The 23941-nt window shown below is 51.1% G+C and overlaps 1 protein-coding gene across 1 annotated transcript in view; it reads right to left on the bottom strand.

Annotated features, from left to right (window-relative positions):
• Positions 1 to 21927, bottom strand: part of SORL1 (sortilin related receptor 1) — a 157086-nt gene extending 135159 nt beyond the window's left edge. The window contains exons 1-2 of the mRNA XM_025465194.3: positions 21658 to 21927; positions 6367 to 6483 (exon numbers count right to left, since the gene is read on the bottom strand). Of these exons, the coding sequence (XP_025320979.3) occupies positions 6367 to 6483; positions 21658 to 21912 (372 nt within the window). The 5' untranslated portion in view covers positions 21913 to 21927. The remainder of the gene's footprint in view (positions 1 to 6366; positions 6484 to 21657) is intronic.
• Positions 21928 to 23941: the final 2014 nt, after the last annotated feature.

A 23941-nucleotide genomic window follows, 5' to 3' on the forward strand; every position in this document is an offset into this window, starting at 1 on the left:
AAGGCAGCGGAGGGCTTGTGGGATTCATTTCTTGCCAGAGAAACAGAGAAGGGGAGGAACTGGCGTGGAGCTGTGATCCAGGCTGCCTGCCTCCAAAGCCAGAAATCCCAAAGCCATCACTTAGACCTCAGGTAATAGATGGCGGGATAGAAGCCATCAGGTATTTTGCACCTGGACTTACCACCTAAGTCAACGTGCAATTAACATAATCAGCGGATTAAAAACAAGCCTGATGGATGAAGAGAATATTAATGATACTTAGGATGGAGGTAAGTTCTAAAGAAAGAAGGACAGGTGAATTCCAACAAGAATAGGAACAGCTGGACGAAACCCAGAAAAGGTAGCACCGCCAATGCCCATTGATGCAACAGCAAGCACATTTTTTTTTAAAGATTTTACTTATTTATTCATGAGAGACACAGAGAGAGAGAGAGGCAGAGACATAGGCAGAGGGAGAAGTAGGCTCCATGCAGGGAGCCCGACGTGGGACTCAATCCCAAGTCTACAGGATCAGGCCCTGGGCTGAAGGCGGCCCTAAGCCGCTGAGCCACCCGGGCTGCCCAACAGCAAGCACATTTTAAGGGTTTGTCACAAGCCGGGGGCTGGGCTAAACACCAGATATACAAAGACGTGGCCTTCACACATGCTGTAAATGTACAAATGTTTGTAAACAAGAATCCTTGCAAACAATGAACCACACAGGGCAGGTCCAGAGGGAACGGAGAACATATGCAGGGCATTAGTCTTTATTAGATGTCAAGGTTAGAAGAGCACAGAGAGTGCCTCTGCCAATGTCGGGGCCAGAGTGGAAGGGACCCCATTACGAACGCTCGTGCTTACACACTGCGTGTGTTCCCAACGGCCAAGCACGCAGGAAGGGGCTGCCATCCAGCTTCAGAAATGCAGCCGGTTAAGAAGTTACAGATGATTTGAGTGGGTAAAAAGACAAAGTGGTACCTTCTGGCATCCATTCTCCTGGCCCGGGATGGACACTGAGAGTCCCTGCTAGGTTCAGAGATCACACGTAGTGAACTAATGGCTTCTCAAAAGGGAAACTCGGCCCCCTCCCGCTCCAACATCCCCAAATGGATAATCCACTATGAGTTACCTCCTCAGAAGCACAAATGTGGTAATAAATCGTATTACCATAGGATTTTCCAGTATATATCATTGCTCTTCATCTTTAAAAATTCTTTGAGCTAGACTTGTCTTTGCCTCCCTCGAGGTACCCAGAACATCGCACCTACTCAGTAAAGATTTCCAGAATTAAACATCATTTATAAACCACAGAGCAACGTAAATGAATGTGTCCCATAGATGAACAAAAAGAGAGTGACATGAATGAAATCAGTGAATCAGTGAATGAATGATTTCCAGGTAAGAGATGGTAAAACCAAGACTCAGAGAAGTTAATGAGCATCCCAAGGTCATACGGCTAGGAAGTGACAAAAGATAATGGGTTCAAGTCCCTGGCCCCTTTGTCTTCCCACTCTTGCCAAGTCACCCTTCTGGGAGAACGCTCTCTTGTACAGAACGCTCTCTTGCACCGCACCCCAGGTGTGGTGCTCTGGAAAAAGGGAAGCTCATATATACTGGGTCTCCAGGCCAGGCAGTGGAAGGAAGTGCAGGAAAGAAGGGGCACGACACGAACTTTAACAAAACACAGATCCTTCCTGAGATTCTCAGCCACACTCACACTCAGAGATACAACAGTCCTCACTCTCAAAAAGCTGTCCCTTAATACGCACCCATAAATGATCCCCATTCCTTTAGGACTTACACGTAATAGAAGTTCAGAGCAAGCATGCAGGGGTCCATCCTATGCCTCAAGACTCTTGTAAACGACTCATCAACCTCCCTTCTCTTCCCAGGCCGAACAATCCCAACGCATATTTTTATCCTGTCCTCATAATTCTTATTTTTATTGGATTAACCTAGATCCTAAGCTCCATACGGCAAACACCAAGCTCAGGGCTGTGCACAGCTATCCACCCTGCTCAGACAATGCCAGGTGGGCTGATGGCCTCATGGCCTCCACACCGCACCCCAGGTGTGGTGCTTCAGTCCCCAGGGAGCACTAGGTTGCTGGCTCACTGCCCACTATGATCTCCAGGGGAATCTAGGCAAACATCCTATACTTGCTCATTTTCTGATTCCATTAGTGTTTTTCCTCGTCTGGGCACAGGTTTTTGCACTGAGCAGTCCTCTCCGACTTCTCTAAGACACTACTTACTCCCTAAAGAATAGGAGGAGTCACTAACTAGTCACTAGCTAGTTTAGAGTAGCTACTTACATCACGGATTCACCTATAAAGTTGGCCCTTCCATGTGAGTGAGTTTTTCTTTAAAGATTTTATTTATTCATGAGAGACACAGAGATTGAGGGGCAGAGACACAGGCAGAGGGAGAAGCAGGCTTCCTGCGGGGGCCCGAAGTGGGACTCGATCCTGGGACCCTGGGATCACGTCCTGGACTGAAGGCAGGTGCGCAACCACTGAGCCACCCAGGTACCCCCAGGTGAGTGGTTTTAAATTCTTTATCCTGTATTTTAATACAGTGTAATAATAACAAGAAGGAAGAGAAGGAGGGGAAATGGCAGAAGGGACAGCAGATACGGGGAGGAAGGAAAGAAGGGTTGAAATGTACGGAAACCTGTCCTTATCTGGCCCCATTCTGAGTCCTTCGCACCAGTGCTTCTCAAATGGCAATACCCAGGGCGCCTGGGTGGCTCAGTGGTTGAGCATCTGCCTTCTGCTCAGGTTGTGATCCCGGGGTCCTGGGATCGAGTCCCACATCAGGTTCCCCACAGGGAGCCTGCTTCTCCCTCTGCCTGTGTCTCTGCCTCTCTGTGTGTGTGTGTGTGTCTCACGAATAAATAAACTCTTAAAAAAAAAATCAGTAATATGCCTACGGGTCATCCAGCGCAACGTAAGTCAAAATGCAGACTCTGACTCAGGGCGTCTGGAGAAGAGCCTGAGATTCAGCCTTTCTAACCAGCTCCCAGAAACGCCCCTGGCTGCTGATCCACAGACCATACTTTGGGGAGCAAGGTTTTATAAGCACCATCTCACTGATAGATGAGAAGACCAACAGAAGGTTAATGACTTGGCTCAAGGTCAGACTGCTAATGAACAGCAGAGCCAGGATTCAACCCCAGGCATTGTGATTTCAGAGCCAGAGCTCAGCCAGACACCAGCTCCACGGGCTACCCAGTTCCGCCCTGTTAGCAAGCTAGCAAGTACTGGCCCTGCTCCCCGGTCAATCCTGGGGGGCAGGCAGGGGGGCATCAATCATAACGTCACGCCACTCTGGGTGCAAAGGCAGCGAGTCCTACCATTCCTGAAGCCTTCCCTGGTTTGGGTCTGGTCTTCCCGTGGACACCATCTCTGGAGAGCTCCTTGGCCAATTATGTTGCACCTGAGTACCTTGCAAACTATGTCAGGAGAGGGCAGAAACAAAGACATGGGTAGGATCGAGATAATACCTACTGTCTCCTTTCAGTAGATGTCTCCTTTCATCTACCAGACTTAGCAGAAGGAAAAGATGGCATTCTTTTCGGAATGCAGTTGCCATTCCTCATGGAATCAGACTTGCAACGAGTTCATCAGGACATTATTCGTTTTTTTTTTTTCTTTTGAAAAGCAAACCTTCCGGGATTCCAGTTTCCAGATCCATCCCCTTTCTTATACACTGAATATGCATGACTTGGCCATTCTCCAACTAGCAGAGAGTTCCTCACTTACACAGGTCCCTTCCCTTCTGGACTGCTGATGGGGTCTTATGAACCATGCTCTGAGTCTTCCTTCAAGAAAAGCGGGATTGCTACTATGCCGGCACCACCAACTCCGGCCTCTGAGTCATAATTTATTTTTGCGTTAACTTTTTCACATCAGAACATCTCCGTTTTAGCTGCCAAGTCTTTAATGCAGCTTGTGTACGGACGGGGGAAATCTCTGCCACTCCCATCTATTATCTCCAAGCATGGCGTTTCCTTTCCGTGTAATCTTATCGTGTATTTCATTACAGAATGGTGTAGCACAACAAATGTTCAATGACTCCTCAGTTAGGTACATCCAAATATTTAGACAGGGTGAGAAAGGGGTTTGGGCAGACTGGCAATACCTGGGGAGACCAACCATCTTGGTTCACCCCGGCCTGAGGAGGCTCCCAGGATGCAGGGCTCAGACACATGGGTCACGCCAGCAACACGGCACCCTCACACAGCGGGCACGTGATCGGCTCTCATGAGCCACGCTGTGTGACCTCAGGCAGGACACTGAATGTCTCGAGGCTCCTGTTTGTCCAGCAAAGCCATAAAACAGTGGTTAAGGCCTTTTACCTGTCTCATTAAAAAAAAAAAAAAAAAAAAAAACTATCTAGACAAAGAATTTTTTAAGTGTAAAAGAAAACCTAAGGTGGATTTCTCAACACAGTAGGGCACATAGCAATTTCCTGTGCTCAAAAAGGGTAGCTATGTACGGGTGTACAGGCTGTGACTGCTGATGAGTAGAGACACAGGTGCCTATGGACCTCATGGGACCAACAGCATCCATATGCTGCCACCTGTGCTTGCACTAATCGCATTTATAAATGAGCCAACGGACACCTAGGTGGCTCAGTGGTTGAGTGTCTGCTTTGGCTCAGTTTGTAACCCTAGGGTCCTGGGATCAAGTTCCACATCAGGATCCTTGCAGGGAGCCTGCTTCTCCCTCTGCCTGGGTCTCTGCCTCTCGGTCTCTGCCTCTCTCTCTCTCTCTGTGTGTCTCTCATGAATAAACAAAATCTTTAAAAATAAACAGGCCAAAGCCACTGCCTCAAATAAGTCCAGCCCTGCTCCTGAGCACTACATCCAAACTGGCTGTCAGTGACAGTGGTTTCCCACCAGCCCCTGCTCCGCGGCCACACTGGACAAAGCTGGGCATTATAGTAGCCCTTCTACTGTCTTCTGCCTGTGGCTGCCCCACTGAACCCACTAGTCAACAGCCCCCCATGCTCCCTCCCAACACCCACACCTCAGAGCACAGGCAACTCAGACAGCGGATACACAGAGAGGGACCTTGCAGAGACCAAATCCATACCCAAGAGCCGCAAGTGTGTCTTTCAGGCCAATGTGACCACGCTAGCAAATCCACCAGGGGGTTTCCTCTGGCCGGAGCGCAGAGTTGAATGAACAAAGCTCTATAGTGTGTTTCCTTGCTCGCAGCTTCACCCTGCCACCACAGCAGTCCCTGACCCAAGGCCGGGGCTGTTCCTCTTCCCATAAGGGGAAGTCTGGAGCAGGGGCTGCCACTTGGGACACAAGGACCGGCTCTGGCCCTCGTACGTATTGTACTTGGCTCACCAGATATTTGTAAAGACTATATATTGGCTGCCAACTGGTAAGACTCAGCAGTTTTCACCTAAAAACCCAGACCTCTGAGCTTCTCTCGGAAATCAGATCTAACACCACTGGGCCCTATGTAGCAACCAGAGTCAAGATGGACAGCAGCCCCTCGCAAGCATCAAAGTCCTTTCTCCTTCCCAGTGTCTGTTGGACACAGAGACCAGGCTCAATCACCACACTCAAATTACATACAGGTGAATGCTTCTTGAACCTGTATCTCCACCAAAGCAGGAAAATGACACATTGTCCCAGAAGGCCATAGAGCTCAAGAAGAATGGGAGAGACCACTTTCCTATGTGGAAGAAAGACTGCTTTGAATGTGGAGGCAGCTTCCCCTGCCGCTACCCACCTGGTTTCCCACAGGTCTTGGAGTCTGTGACCCTTGGTCTCACATCTTCAAAGCACCTAAACTATTAAACACTACAGAAGGTCAACCATGAAAATTGAGGATAGGGGCCCCTGGTTGGCTCAGTGGCTGAGCGTCTGCCTTTGGCTCAGATTGTGATCCCGGGGTCCTGGGATTGAGTCCCACATCGGGCTCCCCGCAGGGAGCCTGCTTCTCCCTCTCCTTGTGTCTCTTGTGAATAAATAAAACCTTAAAAGAAAAAAGTGAGAATAAGACCGCATCAGATTCAAGAAACCACCCAACTGTAAGGGGTCCCATGGGTCTCTGCGGCAGCCAGGCAGATCTACCCAGAACGCGTTTCAGGCATCTTGCAGAGCAAACGCAACGATCCAGATCAAACCCTATCACTTCACAAAAGTGATCATGCATCACGTGGATCTCCTCACAAAACTGCACCACCCTCTGTTCAGCAAACAAGGAGTATTTATTATGATCCAGATCCTCTTCCTTGTAGAATGTACCCCCATCCATTCATTCTCCAATTAGCCGCTATTTTTTTGCTGGCATGATAACCCTGCCAGATTCCAGGAGGGCATCCTGGGGTCACACAGAAGGCCTAGACCAACCCCAGTACTTACATCGCTGCTCCTGGGTCTTGCCAGTGCCAGGCTGTCCCGCGCCAAGGCCACGATCACGTTGCTTTTCTCTCCGGCCCAGTGTACCACCATCTGATTGTGGGAGTCATTCAGACTCACCTGAAACAGATGAAACCGACACAGGAGTTAGGACCCATGATGGGTGAGGACCATGATATTCCAAAGCAAGACTCTCTCTCTCCTCATCACTCAGAAATAGCCAAGATTCTGAGATCTGGAGCATTGGGCCAGGGTGGTCTATTTTTCCTCCAGCACAGATTCCACAAGACACAACTTCACCAAGAAGAAACATGAATTCCCCGCTATTTTGGATATAAACGGATTGCAAAAAATCTTCTCAGGCTCTCTCTGCATAACCAATGACTTTATTCTTGTCTTTTGCATCACCAATCGCTGGTTATTTTCATCCCTATAATGTGTATATGGGACATGCACCTCCCAAGGCTTAAAACCAAAACAGTGACACATCTTCCTCATTCAGAAAAAGTGCACAGGCCAGAAAGACCACACGCTTTCAAACCCCCGTTCAAACTGGTGCTCTGTCTAGCCGACAGGTGACATGGCTCATCCCGAGCCCCTAACAAGGAGGAACAAAAGGAAAAAAAAAAATCATGGGCAGAGTTTTATTTCATTAGTTTTGAAGTGCCCCAAGTAAGGAAATACCTTCCAGGACACCACAGAAAATGACCTTTGGATTATTGCTCACAGTCGTTCCCAGACTTCTGGGTTTTGTAAACCGGCAAGATGAAAATAAATTAGAAAGGCCAACAGCGGATTGGTTGGCCAAGTCTATTTCACCAGGTAAAGACAATAACCAAAAGAGCCGCCACTGTGTCACAGCCTGACCTACTGTTCTCTGGACCGGTTTCCTCTGCTCCCTGAGGACCCAGTAGACTCGTGCCCAGGCTGCCTTGCGGTGGGTGCAGCCTGGGACTGAGTTCTGTCCACGAACGTGAGGGAAGGTGGGAACCAGCTCCAGCCCCTGCCAGTTCTTCTCCAATGCAGGCTCTACTCAGGGCTCCAGGGTCCCAGGAGAGAGGAGAACCACAAGAAGGAAGGTCCCCCCGTCCTCAGTGAGAAAGCCATCCCTGGGCAGCCCGGGTGGCTCAGCAATTTAGTGTTGCCTTCGGCCCAGGGCCTGATCCTGGAGACCTGGGATCGAGTCCCACGTCAGGCTCCCTGCATGGAGCCTGCTTTTCCCTCTGCCTGTGTCTCTGCCTCTGTGTGTGTGTGTGTGTGTGTGTGTGTGTGTGTGTGTGTGTCTAATGAATAAATAAATAAAATCTTAAAAAAAAAAAAAAGAAAGAAAGAAAGAAAGAAAGCCATCCCCTAACCAGTAACACTTGCTTTCAGCTCCTCACAATTGGGAGGGAGACCTTTACACCACTGAGCCCAGTTCTGGGACCTGTCCGTTACGCAGCTAGTCCTCCTAAGCAATAGGACCACCACAACCACCATTATTATTGTGAGAAAGGATCATTTAACACCAAAAGCTGAATGAGGATCTATGTCGGAATAAAAGACGATGGTTCTTTTAGACAGTTTTGCTTTTTGAAAAGCCAACTCCATTCCTTTTATTTTTTCCTCTTTCGCCCGACGTAGGTGGACAGTTTGAGGGCTGGCATCTCAGAGGCCCTGAGCTAACATTTCACCCTCTCTGTATGAAGAGCAAACCGATGACCAGACTAACAATTCCAAGCGCTGCTATTAGCCATCAGCAGCAGGACAAAGTCCCCCCAGAAACCAGGAGTGTGCACTCTCCCTCTTGCTGAGCGGTGTCTGGGAGAAGCCTCTCCAACCTCAGCTGTCCAGGGCACATGCAGAAGGACGTCAAGCTTCTGGGCTCCGGGGAGCCTCTGCACAATCCCACCTGCGAATCCTCCCACCGGCCTCACCTCCTGAGCTGATGTGCCCTCTGAGCTGCCTGCCTATGGAGGCTCTGCAGCAGAAAACCCTCCCCACACCTCCTTTCTGTTCCTCACCCTGCCACCCACCGCCCCGACATTCCCCACCCCCTCCCTGGGGTGCTCTCAGATGTCATAAGGGAGAAGGGAAACACCTGTGCCACCAACTTGGCAGACAAGACGACAAAGGAGCTAATCCTTAACTACTCTGCTTCGGCTCTTACGTGTCTGCATTTATTTTGATCAGGATCCAAATGCTTTTGGAAAACTATCTGAAAGGAGACCTCTGTAAAGAAAAAGGCCTCCGGTGTTTTTCAGAAAAATTTCTTTCTTGTTCCCAGAGAGGAGTCCAGGCGCGCATCCATCAAGAGAGAAGTACAAACGAAAAATAGAAATAAGGAAATCATGTAACCCAGGATGCTACCGGGGAGAAGCAGCGAAGGGAATCTCCACCAGCCACTGACGATGCCTTACTCCAGCCTTCCTGTCCTCCCACCTCTCCCCCTCCAGCTCACGTTTCTGGGAAGAATCTAGAGGCATCTACAAATCAGAAGCCCCATAGCACAAGTGTCCCGGGAAGTCAGGCTAAAAGTCTTTCCCCTCCAAAAACGTTCTCACCCTTAGGACCAGAGGGGGATAAATAGCGAACATATGCAAACATTGATACGATAAAGGATTCATCACCTGAAGAACTGCCCGAGTTCCCCGAGTATTCTACTCGGGCAACCTCAGATCGGTCCCCCTGACAGGTGACAATCAAATCACACTCTGAACAGGTTACAAAGCCTCCGGTGATGAGAGTGGGAAAGAGGTCTCAATGCTACTTGCTGAAGTGTTTCTCCTCAAAGGACGTGAGATTTATGAAGCCCCTCAACCAATCCTAACAGAGGTGAAGGGGTGAGGGCAGCGCAAAGGACAAGCATCAGAACGTCCAAGGGCTTTCTTACAAAGGAAGCTGAAGGCAGGCTTGGTGAAACACCTTAAAAAATAAAATAAAAATTTAAAAAAAGGCTTGATAAACGAAACCCAGTTAATCGGAGCCATAAAAGCAAGCAGGCAGGGGCCTGATGCCTCCCCTCAGAAGGCAGAGAAAAATCGCATGCCACAGAAATCCCCGTGCACAGAAACTGCGCCATAAACAACCAATAGTGTCTGGGAGGTACCTGAGGCCTCGGCTAGGCTTGCAGGCAGGTCATTAATGCCCTGGGCAGGGGCGGGGGGTCACCCAGTCTGGGGCTCCCCAACCCAGATAACAGAATCGCCCCAGACCTACTGACGCAGGTCCTTCTCTGCCTGGGGCCCAGGAACTCATATTTTTAAGAGAGACGCTCCAGGTGTCCATAATGCAGCTTATCTGGGAGCGATGGATCTAGTCCATTCCCTTTCCTACTGGCAGTCCCTGGGATCAGACTGGTGGTAGTTTGGGGAGAGGCTGTCTTCGGGTATTTGGGAGAGTTGTTAAAACCCTACGATCTGATCTATGCCACCACGTGAACAAACCTCAAAACTACTCTGCTACTGAGAGAAGCCAGACACAAAAGGTCACCGTGTTGCATGATCCCATTTACATGGAAGACACAGAATAAGTAAATCCATACAGATAGAAAGCAGATTGGTGGGTGCCAGGGGCTGGGGGGCAAGGGACATCGGGAGTAATCATCTCACAGGTCGGGGGTTTTATTTTAGAGTGATGGATCTAGGCAGGGGTCGTGATTGCAGAACACTGTGAAAGCACCACATGCCACGCCATCGGTCACTCGAACAGGGTTAATGCCACGTGAATTTCATCTCAATAATTAAAAAAAAAAAAAAAGAAAGAAAGAAAGCCTGTATCTGTGACCTGTAAAGAACATCATACATCTGCAGTGCTGATCTAATACCTAAGAGCTCCCACTCTTAAGAAATGCTTCGTTCATCTCATCTCGATCTTTCCTGCTACCAAAATATGCAGCCAGAATGAGTCATAGAGGAGGCAGGCTGAGGAGTAGGTCTCCGGCCAAAGCAATCCTTCAAAGCACTGTCAACGGCATCTGCAGAGCCACGGCATCCCCACAGGCCTCCTGGTCCCTGCTCGCTGGTCCCTGGTCCCTCTGGCTGGAGGAACGGCCACAGGCTCCGGGCGGGCATCCACTTCCAGCTCACAACAGTCGTCACCACCCCCACACGGTCCACGCCACCCCCACGCTGTCGCTCAGCCCACCCTCCACCCCCAGCACGCCCCGGCGTTCCAAAGAGGTTAAATGATTTGCCTTATTATTCAGAGTGAGAAAAAGAATCTGCTGCCACCCAAGCCCCAAGCTCTGGGTCGTTATAAATAGAAGGGAGGACAAATAAATTGCTTGTTGTATGGAGGTACTGATTGCTCATGCATTCACTTACTGATGAAGGCACTGAGGACTACTAGGTGCCAGGCACTCTGAGGCTCTTAAATAATTTCTCTCCACCCACCCCCACCGTCAAGGGTACACAGAGCGCTTCTGGGGGAAATCAGTGTTGCAAGTCTGACCGGTGATAAGATAAATACAACAGAACCGTCAAAATCTATATACCCATTGAGGCTTATGCAGGAGGATGGGGGCCTTAATGGAACAGGCTCACCTCATCCCCATTCATTTCTTCTGCTGTTACCTCCTGCAAATCGGTCAAACCCCAAAGACCAGGATGTCCTAGACACCCACAGCCTGTGGTCCTCACCACTCCTGCACAGCTTCTCCCCAGAACGCAGGACGAGGAGGACAAACAAGGCAGTCTGGTTCTTTCCTCTGCCTCGCTAGCAGTGAAATGCGAAACAGCATTTTTAAAATTCTGCAGAGAAGTATAAAACAAATACCCTGTCCTTCAATTTCGAGGACAGAGGTGGCTGCTGAATCCCCTGAACTTCAGGACTGGCCTCAGGAAACCAAAGACAGACTCCCGAGGTCCAAGAATAACAAGGTTTTCTCAGACCATCCATTTGCATGACCTAAATGCTAGGTATGCAGACGGCCCCCTCCGTGTCCCCGTTCAGGACAGTGTCCTCACTATATATAGCAAGCTCATTATCCTCCCTGGGCGCTCCACCTCTGAAGGAGAGCTGGAATCTAGTTTATGGACTCCCTGCAGACAGCCCCTGCTCAGGGAATGTGTCCGCTCATGCATTTGACGCAAGTTTGCTCAAGATGCTTCACCCACGGAACTCAGGAACTACCCTGCTGAGAAATTCAGGCTGCCCATTTCACAGATGAGCAAACAAAGAGAGAATGATCGTGGATGAAAAAACAGCATTTCCCCATCATCGCCTTAACTGTAGTCATGAGCTCTCTTTAGAAGGCAGGTAGGTAGGTAGATGTCTTTTGCTTTCTCTCCGCCAAAAGGGTGATCATATTTTCACTGACTTACAGTACCAGTTCAGAGATTTACCTTTATTTCTGATCAATCCTCGGCAAGCAGCGTCTAGCCACCCCTGACCTCTAGGTGTGGCACCACCTTCTGGTGAACCCCACTTTGTCATTTAGCAAACAGCCGCTTTGTTATTCTGGGAGGGCTTCCTATGAAAAAGAACCTGTGAACAATCTGTCATGAAAATAATCACCCCCTAATTTACTACCTGGTAAGTAACTAAAAAAAAGAAAATACCAGGCCAGAAGGAGAACATCTAAACCAACTTCTACATTTTGCAAACTAGGGTAAGGGCACAGAATGAGTCAGAGGTGCTATTCCACGGGACCCCAGAGCTGGGCATACAGGCGGAGGCTATGGCAAGCCTCAAACTGGAATTCGTTACCTGGCTGCTGCGCACCTGAGCTAGGCTTAGCCTCAAATGGGGACTCACCTATAAACCCAAGCCATTTCCAAGAGCTTTTTAGGATAACTCCACAATATGCACTTTCCTTGCTCTTCTTCTTTGGGTCTGCAGCATCGCCATAAATAGCACCCACACCCCCACCCCCGCCTCGTTCATTCATAAATCTTTATTGAGCACTTACTCTATAGCAGACATCACGCTAGGTGTTAGGAAACAGGATTTCTGGGGGCAGGGGCATAACCTCATGTGGGGGAGAGGGTGTGATTGCCCCAAAGACTGAAGACATGACCTACAGCAGGTACCACACAGGATAAAGGGGGAGGAGTTAGGGGGAAAGGTCTGGACCCAGGGCAGAGCAGAGCAAAAGCCAGGGAGACACTGGGGAAAGGGGACTGTCATATCTGAAAAGCTATAAGAAAATCAGTTAGCCAGGAGAGCCAAGAGGAGGGTAGAACTATAGGAGATCTCTAGGTTTTAAAGGGAGAAAAGAGAGTTCACAGCAAACAGGCTATGGATCCCTGGCTGACAGTGAAACTTTCACGGCAGTACTTACAAGGGGCAAATATACCAAAGGAGAACAGAGATAAGTCAGAGGCCTGGGTTGGAGTCTTGGTCTCTACTATCTGGACCCCGAATACTTAAAATGACAAAAACACGGCCCGCCTGAGTCTAGCTCAGAACCCACGGCCAAGAGTGGCATCCAGGCAGTCTTCCCCACTGCAGAGCCGAGCTCAGAAACCTGGGGTCCCCGAGGCTCCGATGCACAGGTGGCACTGATTTCTAGCACTTTCCTTGTACCAAAGAAACACATTTAAATCCTGCATCAAGCCCTCACCTTACCGGTGGCTTCTGTACCACACTGAGGGAAGCTATGGAGAGCAGAACACACCCCACCCAACAGCACGCTGACTCCCCAGTGATGTGAGATGCCTTCTGAGCTGCAGGAGGGAAGGTGCCCGCTGGAAGCACGTCCCCCCACCACCACCACCAGGTACCTCCCTGCTAGCTCAACGCCCCCAGCTCAGAGCAGACAGGCCTTTCACCCTGTCCGAGTCCACAGGCCTCCATCTGTCTCTGAAGATTCAAGGCCTTGTTTCTGCGACAGCCCTCCCATCACTAGCAGCAGCCCTACACTATGCCCGACCAGCCAGCCATGTGCACAGTTAACTGCAAGATTTTTTTCTAAAACTTCTCTCAGTGAGAGAACTTTAGAGTCCTAAGTATGACAGAAGAGGTAAGGCATAGGGGCCTGGTATCCTGTGACACAAACAACAGAGCACAGGTTTCAAACTCTCTGAGGCTCCCCAAACACTCCCGCAGTCTCCAGGCCTCTCGCCCACCTCCACTCTGTCCCCACTCCCTGTCTTCACTGGGTTCCTCTGCAGGGATCCCTGGACAGGTCAGCATTGGCCTTCCTTCCCAGGTCCCACAGGCAGACCTTCAGGGAACTGTCATCTATGCCTGCATCCCCCGGGCTAACGAGCAACAGGATCCTCTACTATCTGGACCTGGACCCCATCCGCAGCCCATCTCATAGGCACGCATTCGAGCATCCACAATGATGGCCTCTAAAGAGCCTTTTACCCAAGGCCACTTTGAACCCCAGCCCTCCAAGGTCATTGACCAGGTGAGACCATCCTGGCTTTTCCCAATTTCTTCTGGACAGAGGTCTCCTAGGAGTTCAAGTGCATCATGACACCACTCAGCTCCCCAGCCCACTGGAGTAAAAGGGATCCCAGCCCAGTACCAACTAAACTCCCAACTCAGGACCTACTCACTGGCTCAAACCCACATCTATTTTACTTAAGAATGACCCTAGCCCTCTTCCCCTCTTAGATCCATAGTCATTTGGGAACGAATGTTCCTACTGAGCAGGCTGGTCTCTTTTCGAAGTAACAGAAGCAACATTACTCACTTTCTTCATTTCGAGCCCCAACAAAGAGGGTGGGTTGAATAACACACAGCATGTTGGCCCCCACGTGGCACAAAACACAAAACGCCTACGATATAAGTACATCTTCTTACTGCCCTTGTCTGCCACTCGGATTTGGGACATAATCACATCAGCCTGCCTTTCTGAGAATTCGTAGCTGTGTTTTTAATCTAATTCAGGGGACTGGAGATAAATCATCGTGAAGGGTCCCGATTTTCCGAGCCAAGAGCTTGCAGCAGCAGCAACAGCAGTGGCATGCTAAGTTAGGGGGCCGGCCGGGAAAGGGGGCTCCGTGCAGTGATGAAGACCACACGCCCCGTGCTGTCTGTCTTCATGCCAGCCTGCAGGGTCACAGGGATGAAAGACAGACCCAGCTCCGTCGAGGTAAGTCAGTAAGCGCACAGGAAGCAGAGGGCAGGGCCAGGGAGGAGATGGCTCCGCTGCTGAGACATCGTTTACATCTTTCACTGCTCAACAGATGTGGAGGGATCTGCTCAGCACCCCAGCAAAGCCTGGTTGGTGCAAGGGAGCTGTGCATGCAAGGCCATCTGCAAAGAGAAGGAACCCGGGCACCTGGGTGGCTCAGCCGGTTAGGCATCTGCCTAACACTCAGGTCATGATCTCAGGGTCCTGGGATCGAGCCCTGCATTGGACTCCCTACCATCCCCCCTGCTTGGGCTCTCTCACTCTTTCTCTCTCTGCCAAATAAATAAATAAAATCTTAAAAAAAAAAAAAAGTGAAGGCACAGAGGTCAGCCTTCATCACCCAAGTGATTGATGGAAGGAGGCAACCATGAAGCCCACCGCCCTCCCAACCACTGCACCTACTGTACCCTCCAGGGTCACTGATGCCTTCCAACCTAGGAAAGAGGGGCCGCTGTCTCCCAACACCCAACCTGACAGTCCACGGCCACCGACACCTGGCTTTAGACTACAGTCCTCAACTCCTGCTTTGCCCCTGGCCGTCTGTAGTGGGATCAAACGCAGGCCTTTGCTGTAAATACAGCATCTCTCTTGGGTGATGGGGAGGTTGCCCAGCATGGGGAAAAGCAGGCTTCCCGACACCCATTGAAGTTAGGCCTTCCATACCATAGCCAAGGGCCACATGTGGCCATCTCAACTTAAATTTAAGTTGATTAAAATTAAGTGAAAGAAAATAAATTCAATTCTTTGATCATACCAGCCACATTTCAAGTCTTCCATCACTGTATATGTTGGTCGACACGCACGTGGGACCACACAGATACAGAACATCTCTGGCATCATAGAAAGAGCTATCAAGGAGCTGTGTCAGAAGATCCACCACGAGCCCAGGAAGACAGGGTCTTCTGGCTCTAGGCTGGCAAATGTGATATGGTCGTGGATGTCACTGTTCTTATTAACAATGACTCAGTGGTTAACAGAACATTGTGCTTATTTTTAACTCCCCACTGCGGTCCTGATGATTATGAAGCCCTATTTTTATGAGACCCATCCCAAAATGCACAAAGCATTCCGCATGTGATAATAAAAAGGTGAAGGTCTCACAATAAGGTAGGAGACGACCCAAATCTTGATGCTGAGCAACCACCAACCCTGCCTTCTCTGATTTATAGCATTATCAGCCACTTCAATGCTAGAAGGCTGCCCATTCCACTTCTTCGAAGGCCCTAGGTCCACAGGTCGATAAACCAATAAATTAGGTCGAAATTAACTGTGGCTCATTTTAAACTGAGGGAAATTGATTTTTGCATCTACGTGGCTAGACTGAATATGCCCTGTGCCAATGGATTTGGGTGTAGCTAGAGAATACATGGAAGGTTCTGTGCTCAACAAGGAGAATGCCTTACCCTTAGCAGCCCAGACCACTTCTGAAGAAATACTAATCCTCAAATATTTAAACCAAAATGAAGCGAGCTCCCCTTACACCTTCCATCACAACAAAATCTTTAAAAGTGGAGGGAAAAGTTGGCATAGTACTTTAACTCGAATCTATCTCTGTGCAGTGAACTCTCGGTTATCCGCATTTGAATCATTGTCGAAAATTCTAAACGCCAAACTGGCTTTCCCTGAACACATTTATGCCAGCCATTTCACAGATCAGCTCCTCGAAGAATGCAAACTCATTTTTAATATTCACCTAAGCAAGATTTAATTGGGAAGGTAAACAGGTAAATGGGCACATTCATAAAAAGCCTAAATAAATACACAGCAAAGGTAAACAGGTTATTACTTTTGGGATTAACCTCTTCTCCAGATTAGTGGAATGTTCCAGTCTGTCCATTACAGTGGACAGGACACGGCAGGCTCCATCTATCTCCGGCTCTGGGATTAAACAATGACAACACAAAGACAGCTGTCCTCTCTAAGGAGGAACAGACCAAAATATGAGAATGCAATGCCCCGACGACATCTGTCTTTTGCTTTGGGATGTTAGCTGCCATCAGGATCTGTCTCCTGGATCCCAGGTCTCAAAGCAATTTATTAAACATACCATTAACTTCATCTTACAGAACATAAAGAAAACATTCTCAAAAAGAACATGAATTAAAACCAAGATCCGTGGTCTCTATGTTCTGGCATTCTCACAAACCTGGGCTGTCCATCTCTAGGGAGCTGTGCTCTCTCCAGCAGCCTGCCTAGAAACCAGGGCTTCAGTGTCACTCTCCTGGCCTGCAGGTGACCTCAGAGTGCAAGGGGAGTGAGTCTTCTTTTCACGTGGCCTAGAGGAAACGTAACAGTCTATCTTACGTTCAGACACTTACGTTCAGACACGCTTCAGGTAACTCCCTACCTTTTGACAGTCATATGCCATAAATACATTTTGTTAAGGTCATTATTCATGGTATATGGGCTATGGATAACAGAAAGCCCCTGATATCACAAATCCCAAATTTTCTGTACATCTATGCCGTATATGCAGAGAACGTTCTGGAAAAACATACAGAAACACGGAGGAGAGTGGTTGCCAACCGAAAAGAGAGCATAAACAGGGGACTAGAGAGGGAGGGAAATTTGCTTCTCCTGATACTCTTGTACAAATTTTATCTTATAAACATGTATTGCCCGCTGAAGGCTAAATAAACACATGGGATGGCTCTTCATTTCGTCTGTTTACGTCTCCCATCTCCTCACCCCTCCTCCGTCCCCTTCTCCTCCCAGTCCTTCCACCTCTGGCAGCCTCTGGCCACCCTGTCCCAAGACGTACAAGCTCTCAACAAACTCTCAACGAACTGAACGGTAGCCAGAGACCGAGCAAGGAGCAGCACACGGTAAGAAGAGATGCCAAGTGGAACCAGGAAGTTTTTCAAGGTCACGTCCTTCACCGGCCAACCCAACACACCAGGCAACTCTTCACCAACACAGGAGCCGATGTGAAACAGCAAATGCTTTGCCTTCTCATCTTCTGGAAGCAGACAGGTCAAGCATCCCAACTTCAGAATCAACCAGCCGATTCTTTCCCAAGCAAGTGTATCATGCAAGAATCTACTCGAAAGAGATCTAAAGCTACACAGTATTCCACCCCCCAAAGGAGGCTCTTTGTCCCAGGCCCTTGTGCTGTAACAGACACTTTATTTTCTGTCTCAAATCAGGACACTGAATACGCCCTGGCCTCTAAAAAGCAGGAATTATGAAGAGAGAGCTCATTGGAAGGAAAATAAACCTGTAAATCCTGTTAGGCTTTGCGCTTCATTCCAAAGGATTTCTCCCCAAAACAATACCATTAGCAATACCATGATAGCCCCAAAAGGGAGGATTCTGTACCAGAGAATCCCGGTTCTTTATTCAAAATAACCCCCAAGACAGCACAGCAACATCAGGATTCCACTCCCCTTCACCACCGAGAGAGCCAACTCATTTTCACTCTCGGTCTGTGGGCTCACCATGGTCCTCCTTATAAATACCTTTTCTGTAACTTGGATGTGCTTCCCACCCTCCAGGCTTCCCTTCTTCCAAGTGGGCAGTCGGTCCACAAATATTCATTAAGGGCCTCCCAAGTGCCAGTCACAGAGAAGAGAAAGCTTGATCCATGCCCTCAAGGAGCAAACAGGGAGATGAGACAAACAAGCAATTATAATAACACAAGGCTGTTAGTGCTGTAACCAAGCTCAATAGAACTCTTCCCCCTGGAGCCTGGGAATACCACGAGGTGTTCTCTGGATGCTGAAGACCAGAACTGGGGTTCTGCAAGCAAAGACTGGGAGTGGGGGAAGACCATCTCAGGCAGAGGAAAAGCAAGCGTGATGATACAGACGCACGGAGCAGACAGCAAGTCAGGAAGAAACTCAAGTGTGGCAAGAATTAGGGAATCCCCCTTTGTGGCCTGGCCTCTTTGAGAAGGGGCTCAACTTCTAAACTCTGACCTTGGATGGAAAAGTCCTAATCTCTGAGAGCAGCTTGTTTTCCGGGCTATCACCGGACTTTATCATTACAAACGTGCCCGGAAGGAATCGTGGCAGAAACCAGTCTCCCACGTTAGAGAACATGAGGCTGGGGACCCCTGGGTGGCTCAGTGGGTGAGCATCTGCCTTTGGCTCAGGTCGTGATCCAAGGATCTTGGGATCGAGTCCCGTGTCAGGCTCCCTGCATGGAGCCTGCTTCTCCCTCTGTCTGTCTCTGCCTCTCTTTCTCTGTGTCTTTCATGAATAAATAAATAAAATCTTTAAAAAAAAAAAAAAGAGAGAACATGAGGATGAATAGGATCACAAGAACCAGGCCTAGTTTACTCTGTAGGTTAGTGGAGCCAAAGAAAAAGAACCGATATGCCACCACGGGGCTCCTTCTCAGCTGCAGGTAGGTATCTCCCTGCAAAAGCCCTCCTGGCTCCTTTTCCCCGAAGCTAGTGGCCTTAACGTCGCCCCTGCAGCTTCTCAGGTCAGGCAGGCAGCTTCAGCTTCCAGCCCTAATCTGTGTTGCCAGGCATCCTCTTAACCTCACTCAAAGGTCAGAGGGCAAGAAGCTGCAGAGCGTCTGAGCCCACTGACCTTCTGCCTCCATCTCCCAGCCCTTCCCATATCCCACAACCCACTAACGCTCGACTGTAGCGCTGCAGCTGCTTTACTGTGTCCGTGTGTATTTGCTCCTGTCCAGGTCACGTACGTATCTTTATCTGCATCGACTTTATCTACTCCTTAACTTGTTCAACTTTCCGAAAGCAGGGATGAAGTATTCCCCACTCTCCCTCATTTGCATGCCCGTCTGTACTTAGAACCACACTCGATTCCAGTGATACTATGGGAGAACATGCAATTCCTTAGGTTGAAAAGTTATAGGGGTGGGGGGGGTGCGGGGGATGAAATGGAACTTGGCTTAGAGCTAGAAGCAGAATGGCCATATCATTCATAGTCCGCATCCTGACCCTTGAGAGCAAGGCAAGCACTTTTATAACCAGCAGGGACAACTTACAAACTAGGTCTGTCCGGGGGGAAAACAGAGGCAAATGGTCACCCTGGCTTGAAAGGTCATTCCAAATAGATGAGTTACTCCAGAGCTCCAAGAAGGGCGCGCCAAACACCTTCAGCCTCCAATTCCTGCGCTCGCAGCCTAAAGGGGCTGTGTCAGAGATGCTTGTGGCAGGGAGCCCAGTACCAGGAAGTTCTTCCTTCTATCTAGCTGAGATCCTTAAAGATCCAAGTTAATCCCACTTTTATTAACCTCAGGGCCTCAGAGAAAACACTGCCCTGGGCCTTCACCCTTGGTAGCAATTCCTCTTTATGAGTTCGACTGCTATAGCTCTCCATCCTTCAGCTGAACCAAACTCAATCCGGCTGCCTCAGGAACAGAAAAGCCAAGGGTTTGGGGGTCCTTCTCAATGAGAACACAGTTCGTCTTTTTCTTGCCCCAAGGCCCCAGGAGCCCTCCCAAACCAAGCCCATGGAAGAAATGGTACCTGAATTCATCTTTTTCATCTTTTTTTCCCATCTTGAGGGATGCTCTTCCCTCAGCCAAAACTATAGCTGCCGGGGACCTGAACTCCAGGGAGAAGGGACTCCCAGCCCTCCCTACTCCCAGTCCCCCCCACTGCCCCCCAAGAGCTGATTCAAGCCCACAGCAGAGCTGGGTGGCAGGAAAGACTCCACGAAGAAGGCAGTCTCTCTTCTTCCCTCCCCTAGCCAACGTCAGGATGGTGCTGTGCCGGTTGAGAGCAAGGACCTTACTGTCTTCTTTTCCACATAAAAAAAGAAGTCTCAGGCGAGGGTGGAGGGGGAAGAAGGTCGGGACCCACAAACACACGGAGCAGACAGGCTCCAGCAGCCCTTGCCCACAGCAGTTACATGCCCCTTTGGCACACGCTCTTATCCCGGGGCCAGACAGTAGATGCAAGTCAAATGCTCCCACCCACTTGCCATCATCCCTACCCCCTTTTACAGCCATATACGTTTTATTCCAGAAAGGAGTTATTTAGGGAACATTGTATAAAGGGAGGGCAACTATGTGATCACCCAAAGGTCACTGAGACAATGCCAACAAAACTAAACAGGGCGCAAGCTTGCCCCACGTGACCTTGGGCTAGTCACTTCACCTTTCCCAGCCTGCGTTTTTTTTTTTTTTTTTTTTCTTCCATCAGCAAAATGGCACAACCGGTGAGATGCCTTATGAGGTCCTTCCTGGCTCCAAGGGTTGCATATTTAACTGTGTGTTTCCTGAAGAAATGGCTAAAGAAAATCAGTGAAGAGCAGAATTCAGACTAAGCTTTTTAACTTCTGCTTCAAATCGGAACATTCTGACTCTAGATAGAAATCGTTCAATTTACCATCTCCTCTGGTCCCACTTTTCCTACCTCACCTGACCTCCTAGTTTTGCTGAGGTCCATCTTAACCACAGCGCTAGGAGTCTCACGAGGCAGGAACACGGTCAAATTAATTTTGCCAACGCTGATACCAGCCCACAGACCCGGTGTGCTATCCGCAGCAGTTAAGCCTGGCCGTAAAAGTGAAATTCATGTTACTGATGATCTATTGGACCCGTTGCCTGGTCGGAAATAAATCACTTTCTGAATAACAATGCCCACCAAATTCTTGCCGTCTTTCAAATCCCTAAGTGCCAAGAGTTAATATTCTTGTCCGAGAATAAAGTCAGTAGCTCAGAGGGGGATGGTGAAATGGATAGACATCCTCTCCCCCCCCCCAACACACACACACACACACACACACACACCCCTCTTGCTCTGGCCAGACCAAGGCAGCCCTGCCTTCAGGTCTGCCCACCTTCACTGAGCTTCAAAATGGTAATAAGCAGGGGCACCCCCGCCCCTTACTGCTCTGTGCAAGTCCTGCGACTGCAGGGTGCTCGCCTCCACCGCCAACGGACGCTACACCAAAGCAACCCGGTTTCCCATCCACATGTGAAAAGGAAGCCGCACTCCTCCTCTACCTGCTGGAAACCACCCGGGCGTGCACACACCCTGGGGGAGCGGGCACTCGCGCCCCGCGAGTTCCCTGCAAGGCGCGGGCTAAAGGCGACAGGAAGGAGGAAAGATCGATGCAATCGATGCAAGTGCGGACGGTCGTGCTCCTGGGATGGGGGGTTGGGGGGGAGCAAAGCAAACAAACAACAACAACAACACGAATGCGCGCCGAAGTCCCCAGCGGAGGCTGCGCCTGGGGGGCGGCCGCGGAGGAGGGGTGCGGGCCCGGGGCGGCGCGGGGAGGGGGCGCGGGGGCGGCGCTCACCTGTCCGTACACCTGGAGGGGCTCGGGCTGCAGGGCGGCGCTCCGTCTCCTCCGCGGCGGCGCCTCGGCCGCCCCCCGCGGCCCCCCGCGCGCCTCGCCCCGCAGCACGCGGACGCCCCGCTCCTGGGGCAGGGGCGCGCGGCCGCCGAGCAGCGTCTGCGCCCCCGCCGCGCACACGGCCCCGGGCGGCAGCAGCGCGACCAGGGCGAGGAGGAAGGGGAGTCGCGACTCCCTCCTGCTGCTCCGTGTCGCCATGTTCGGGCGAACGCGGCCGCGGGTGGCGCCGCCGCCAGGAGAGAATGTGCAGCGCGAGGCCGGGCGGGCGGCTGGGCCGGGGCCGCGCGCGCCGCTCCCGGGGCTCCCGGGGCTCCCCGAGCCCCCGCCCCGCCCCGCCCCCGCCCCGCCGCGGCCCGCGCCGCTCGGCGCCGTCACGTGTGCCGCCCGCAGCCGCGGCCCCTGCGCGCACTTTCCGCGCTCGGCGGCCTCGGCGGGGCTGGGGAAGTCAAGGCAGCGCGCGCCCGCGCGGGTGCAGGGGCGCGGGGCTGCGGGGGCGCGGGGGTGCGGGGGCGCGGGGGTGCAGGGGCGCGGGGCGCGGGCAGGCGCCGGCCGGGGTGCTGCGGCGGTTGCCTCCTCCACCGCGGCGGGGCCGGGGCCGGCCGCACCCCCACCCCCACCCCCCGCGGCCCCCGCCGCACCCCCACCTCCGACCGAGAGCCCAGAGCCAAAGAAAATTAGCTCCGAGCACGCGGAACACGGCAGCGGGCAAACTAGAGTCCCGATGAGCCCGCCCCATTGTGAGGCTCGCAGGGTCCCCACTACCCTCCCGGGCACCAAAACCTATTTGCAGCGGCCGCAGCCGAAAACTATCCTCCATCGGGCCGAGCTGCCCGCGCCGCGAGCACAGTCGACGTGCGCCCCGCACGGAGGCAGCAAGCGGCAGCAAGGGCTCCCCTGACCAGGGGCTTCGCGTGCCTGGACAAGTGCACACTTCTACATCCTTGCACGCCTGAATCCCTGTGCGTAGTGACCCAGCGCAGTGGCGGGTCTGTGACCCTCCAGGGTGACCAAGCCCTGAGCCACGCCACCTCGGCTGCAAAACCGATATATTCCAGTCGGGTCGGCCAACAGTCCATACCTTCTGCAAGCCCTCTGCAAGCCTGTAAGCCTTGCCGCTAAGGGGAGGGGGAGGGGGGGCGATGCTCAAAAGAGTGAGCAGGACCCACGTTTATCCCTAACCTCAGCTTGAAGATCCAGACCTTCTCTTCCTACAGATGGAACTGCTGAGGCACACCCGAGCTTAAGGATGTTTCTGCAGGTTTGTAGGAACAGCCAAGGCCTATCCACTGTGGCCGGTCTCGTCTATTCCATTTTATATTTCACTGTGCTTTGCACTCAGATCCCGGGTTTTGTTAAGACTAAAGACAGAAGAAGGAGCTGGGATTAAGGCAAAACTGCTTCTGTGGTTGTACAGGAGCTCGGTTTCAAGGGACGAAGGGGTGATCCATTCAGCTCCCCCAAAATGCTCCTCGTTCTCAACAAACCAGTCGTTTGATATCGCCCCCTGCCCCGGAGTCCTCTCTGGTTAGCTTAGCAGAGCCCCTTCCCCTGCCCAGCACCATTCTGCCAAAGGAGAGAAGGCCCCTCCTCACCTCCTCCAACCCAACGCTTTGCCACCCTCCCCCACCCCAGAATTGCTGAGGTCTGGCCTCAGATTCTGCAGTTCCCCATCTCTTCCCAGCTCCAGTTTTCTCCCCAGTCAGGTTCCCCTGCCCCCCCCCACTTTCTGTCCACCTCAATGTAATCATAGAACCACCCAGCTCTCCCCACCAAGCAAATCACTCATCCCCTGGGAAAGCCACAGAACCACTGCCAGCTCCCACTCTCCATCTAGACCAGCATTGCCCCCTCCGGGACCACCTTACTAGGAGTGGACCACCCTGCGGCCTCCCAGGACCAAGAGCATAGACACTGCGACACACACCCCCATTTAACCCCCAAGGGAAAATGAGAGGAAGGTGGCTAGAGTCACAACAGCCTGCAGATGATTCAATTATTGTTTCTGTCAACGTATATTTAATGAGAACTTTCTCTACAAGAGCAAGTGTCAGAACCCCAGCAGAAAACAGAGACAACATGTCCCCTACGTGTGGATTTGAAGAGAAGCAGCCCATTTTCTCCACGCAAACTGCTGGTTTGAGGTTCAGATGGCAATTTGCAGGGCCGGCTCCTTCCTGATTTTGATTTTTGATATGCAGCTTAGAAGCTGGACGCCTGGCAGGAATGC

Source organism: Canis lupus, chromosome 5 (assembly GCF_003254725.2).
Source record: "Canis lupus dingo isolate Sandy chromosome 5, ASM325472v2, whole genome shotgun sequence".
Classification (NCBI taxonomy): domain Eukaryota; kingdom Metazoa; phylum Chordata; class Mammalia; order Carnivora; family Canidae; genus Canis; species Canis lupus.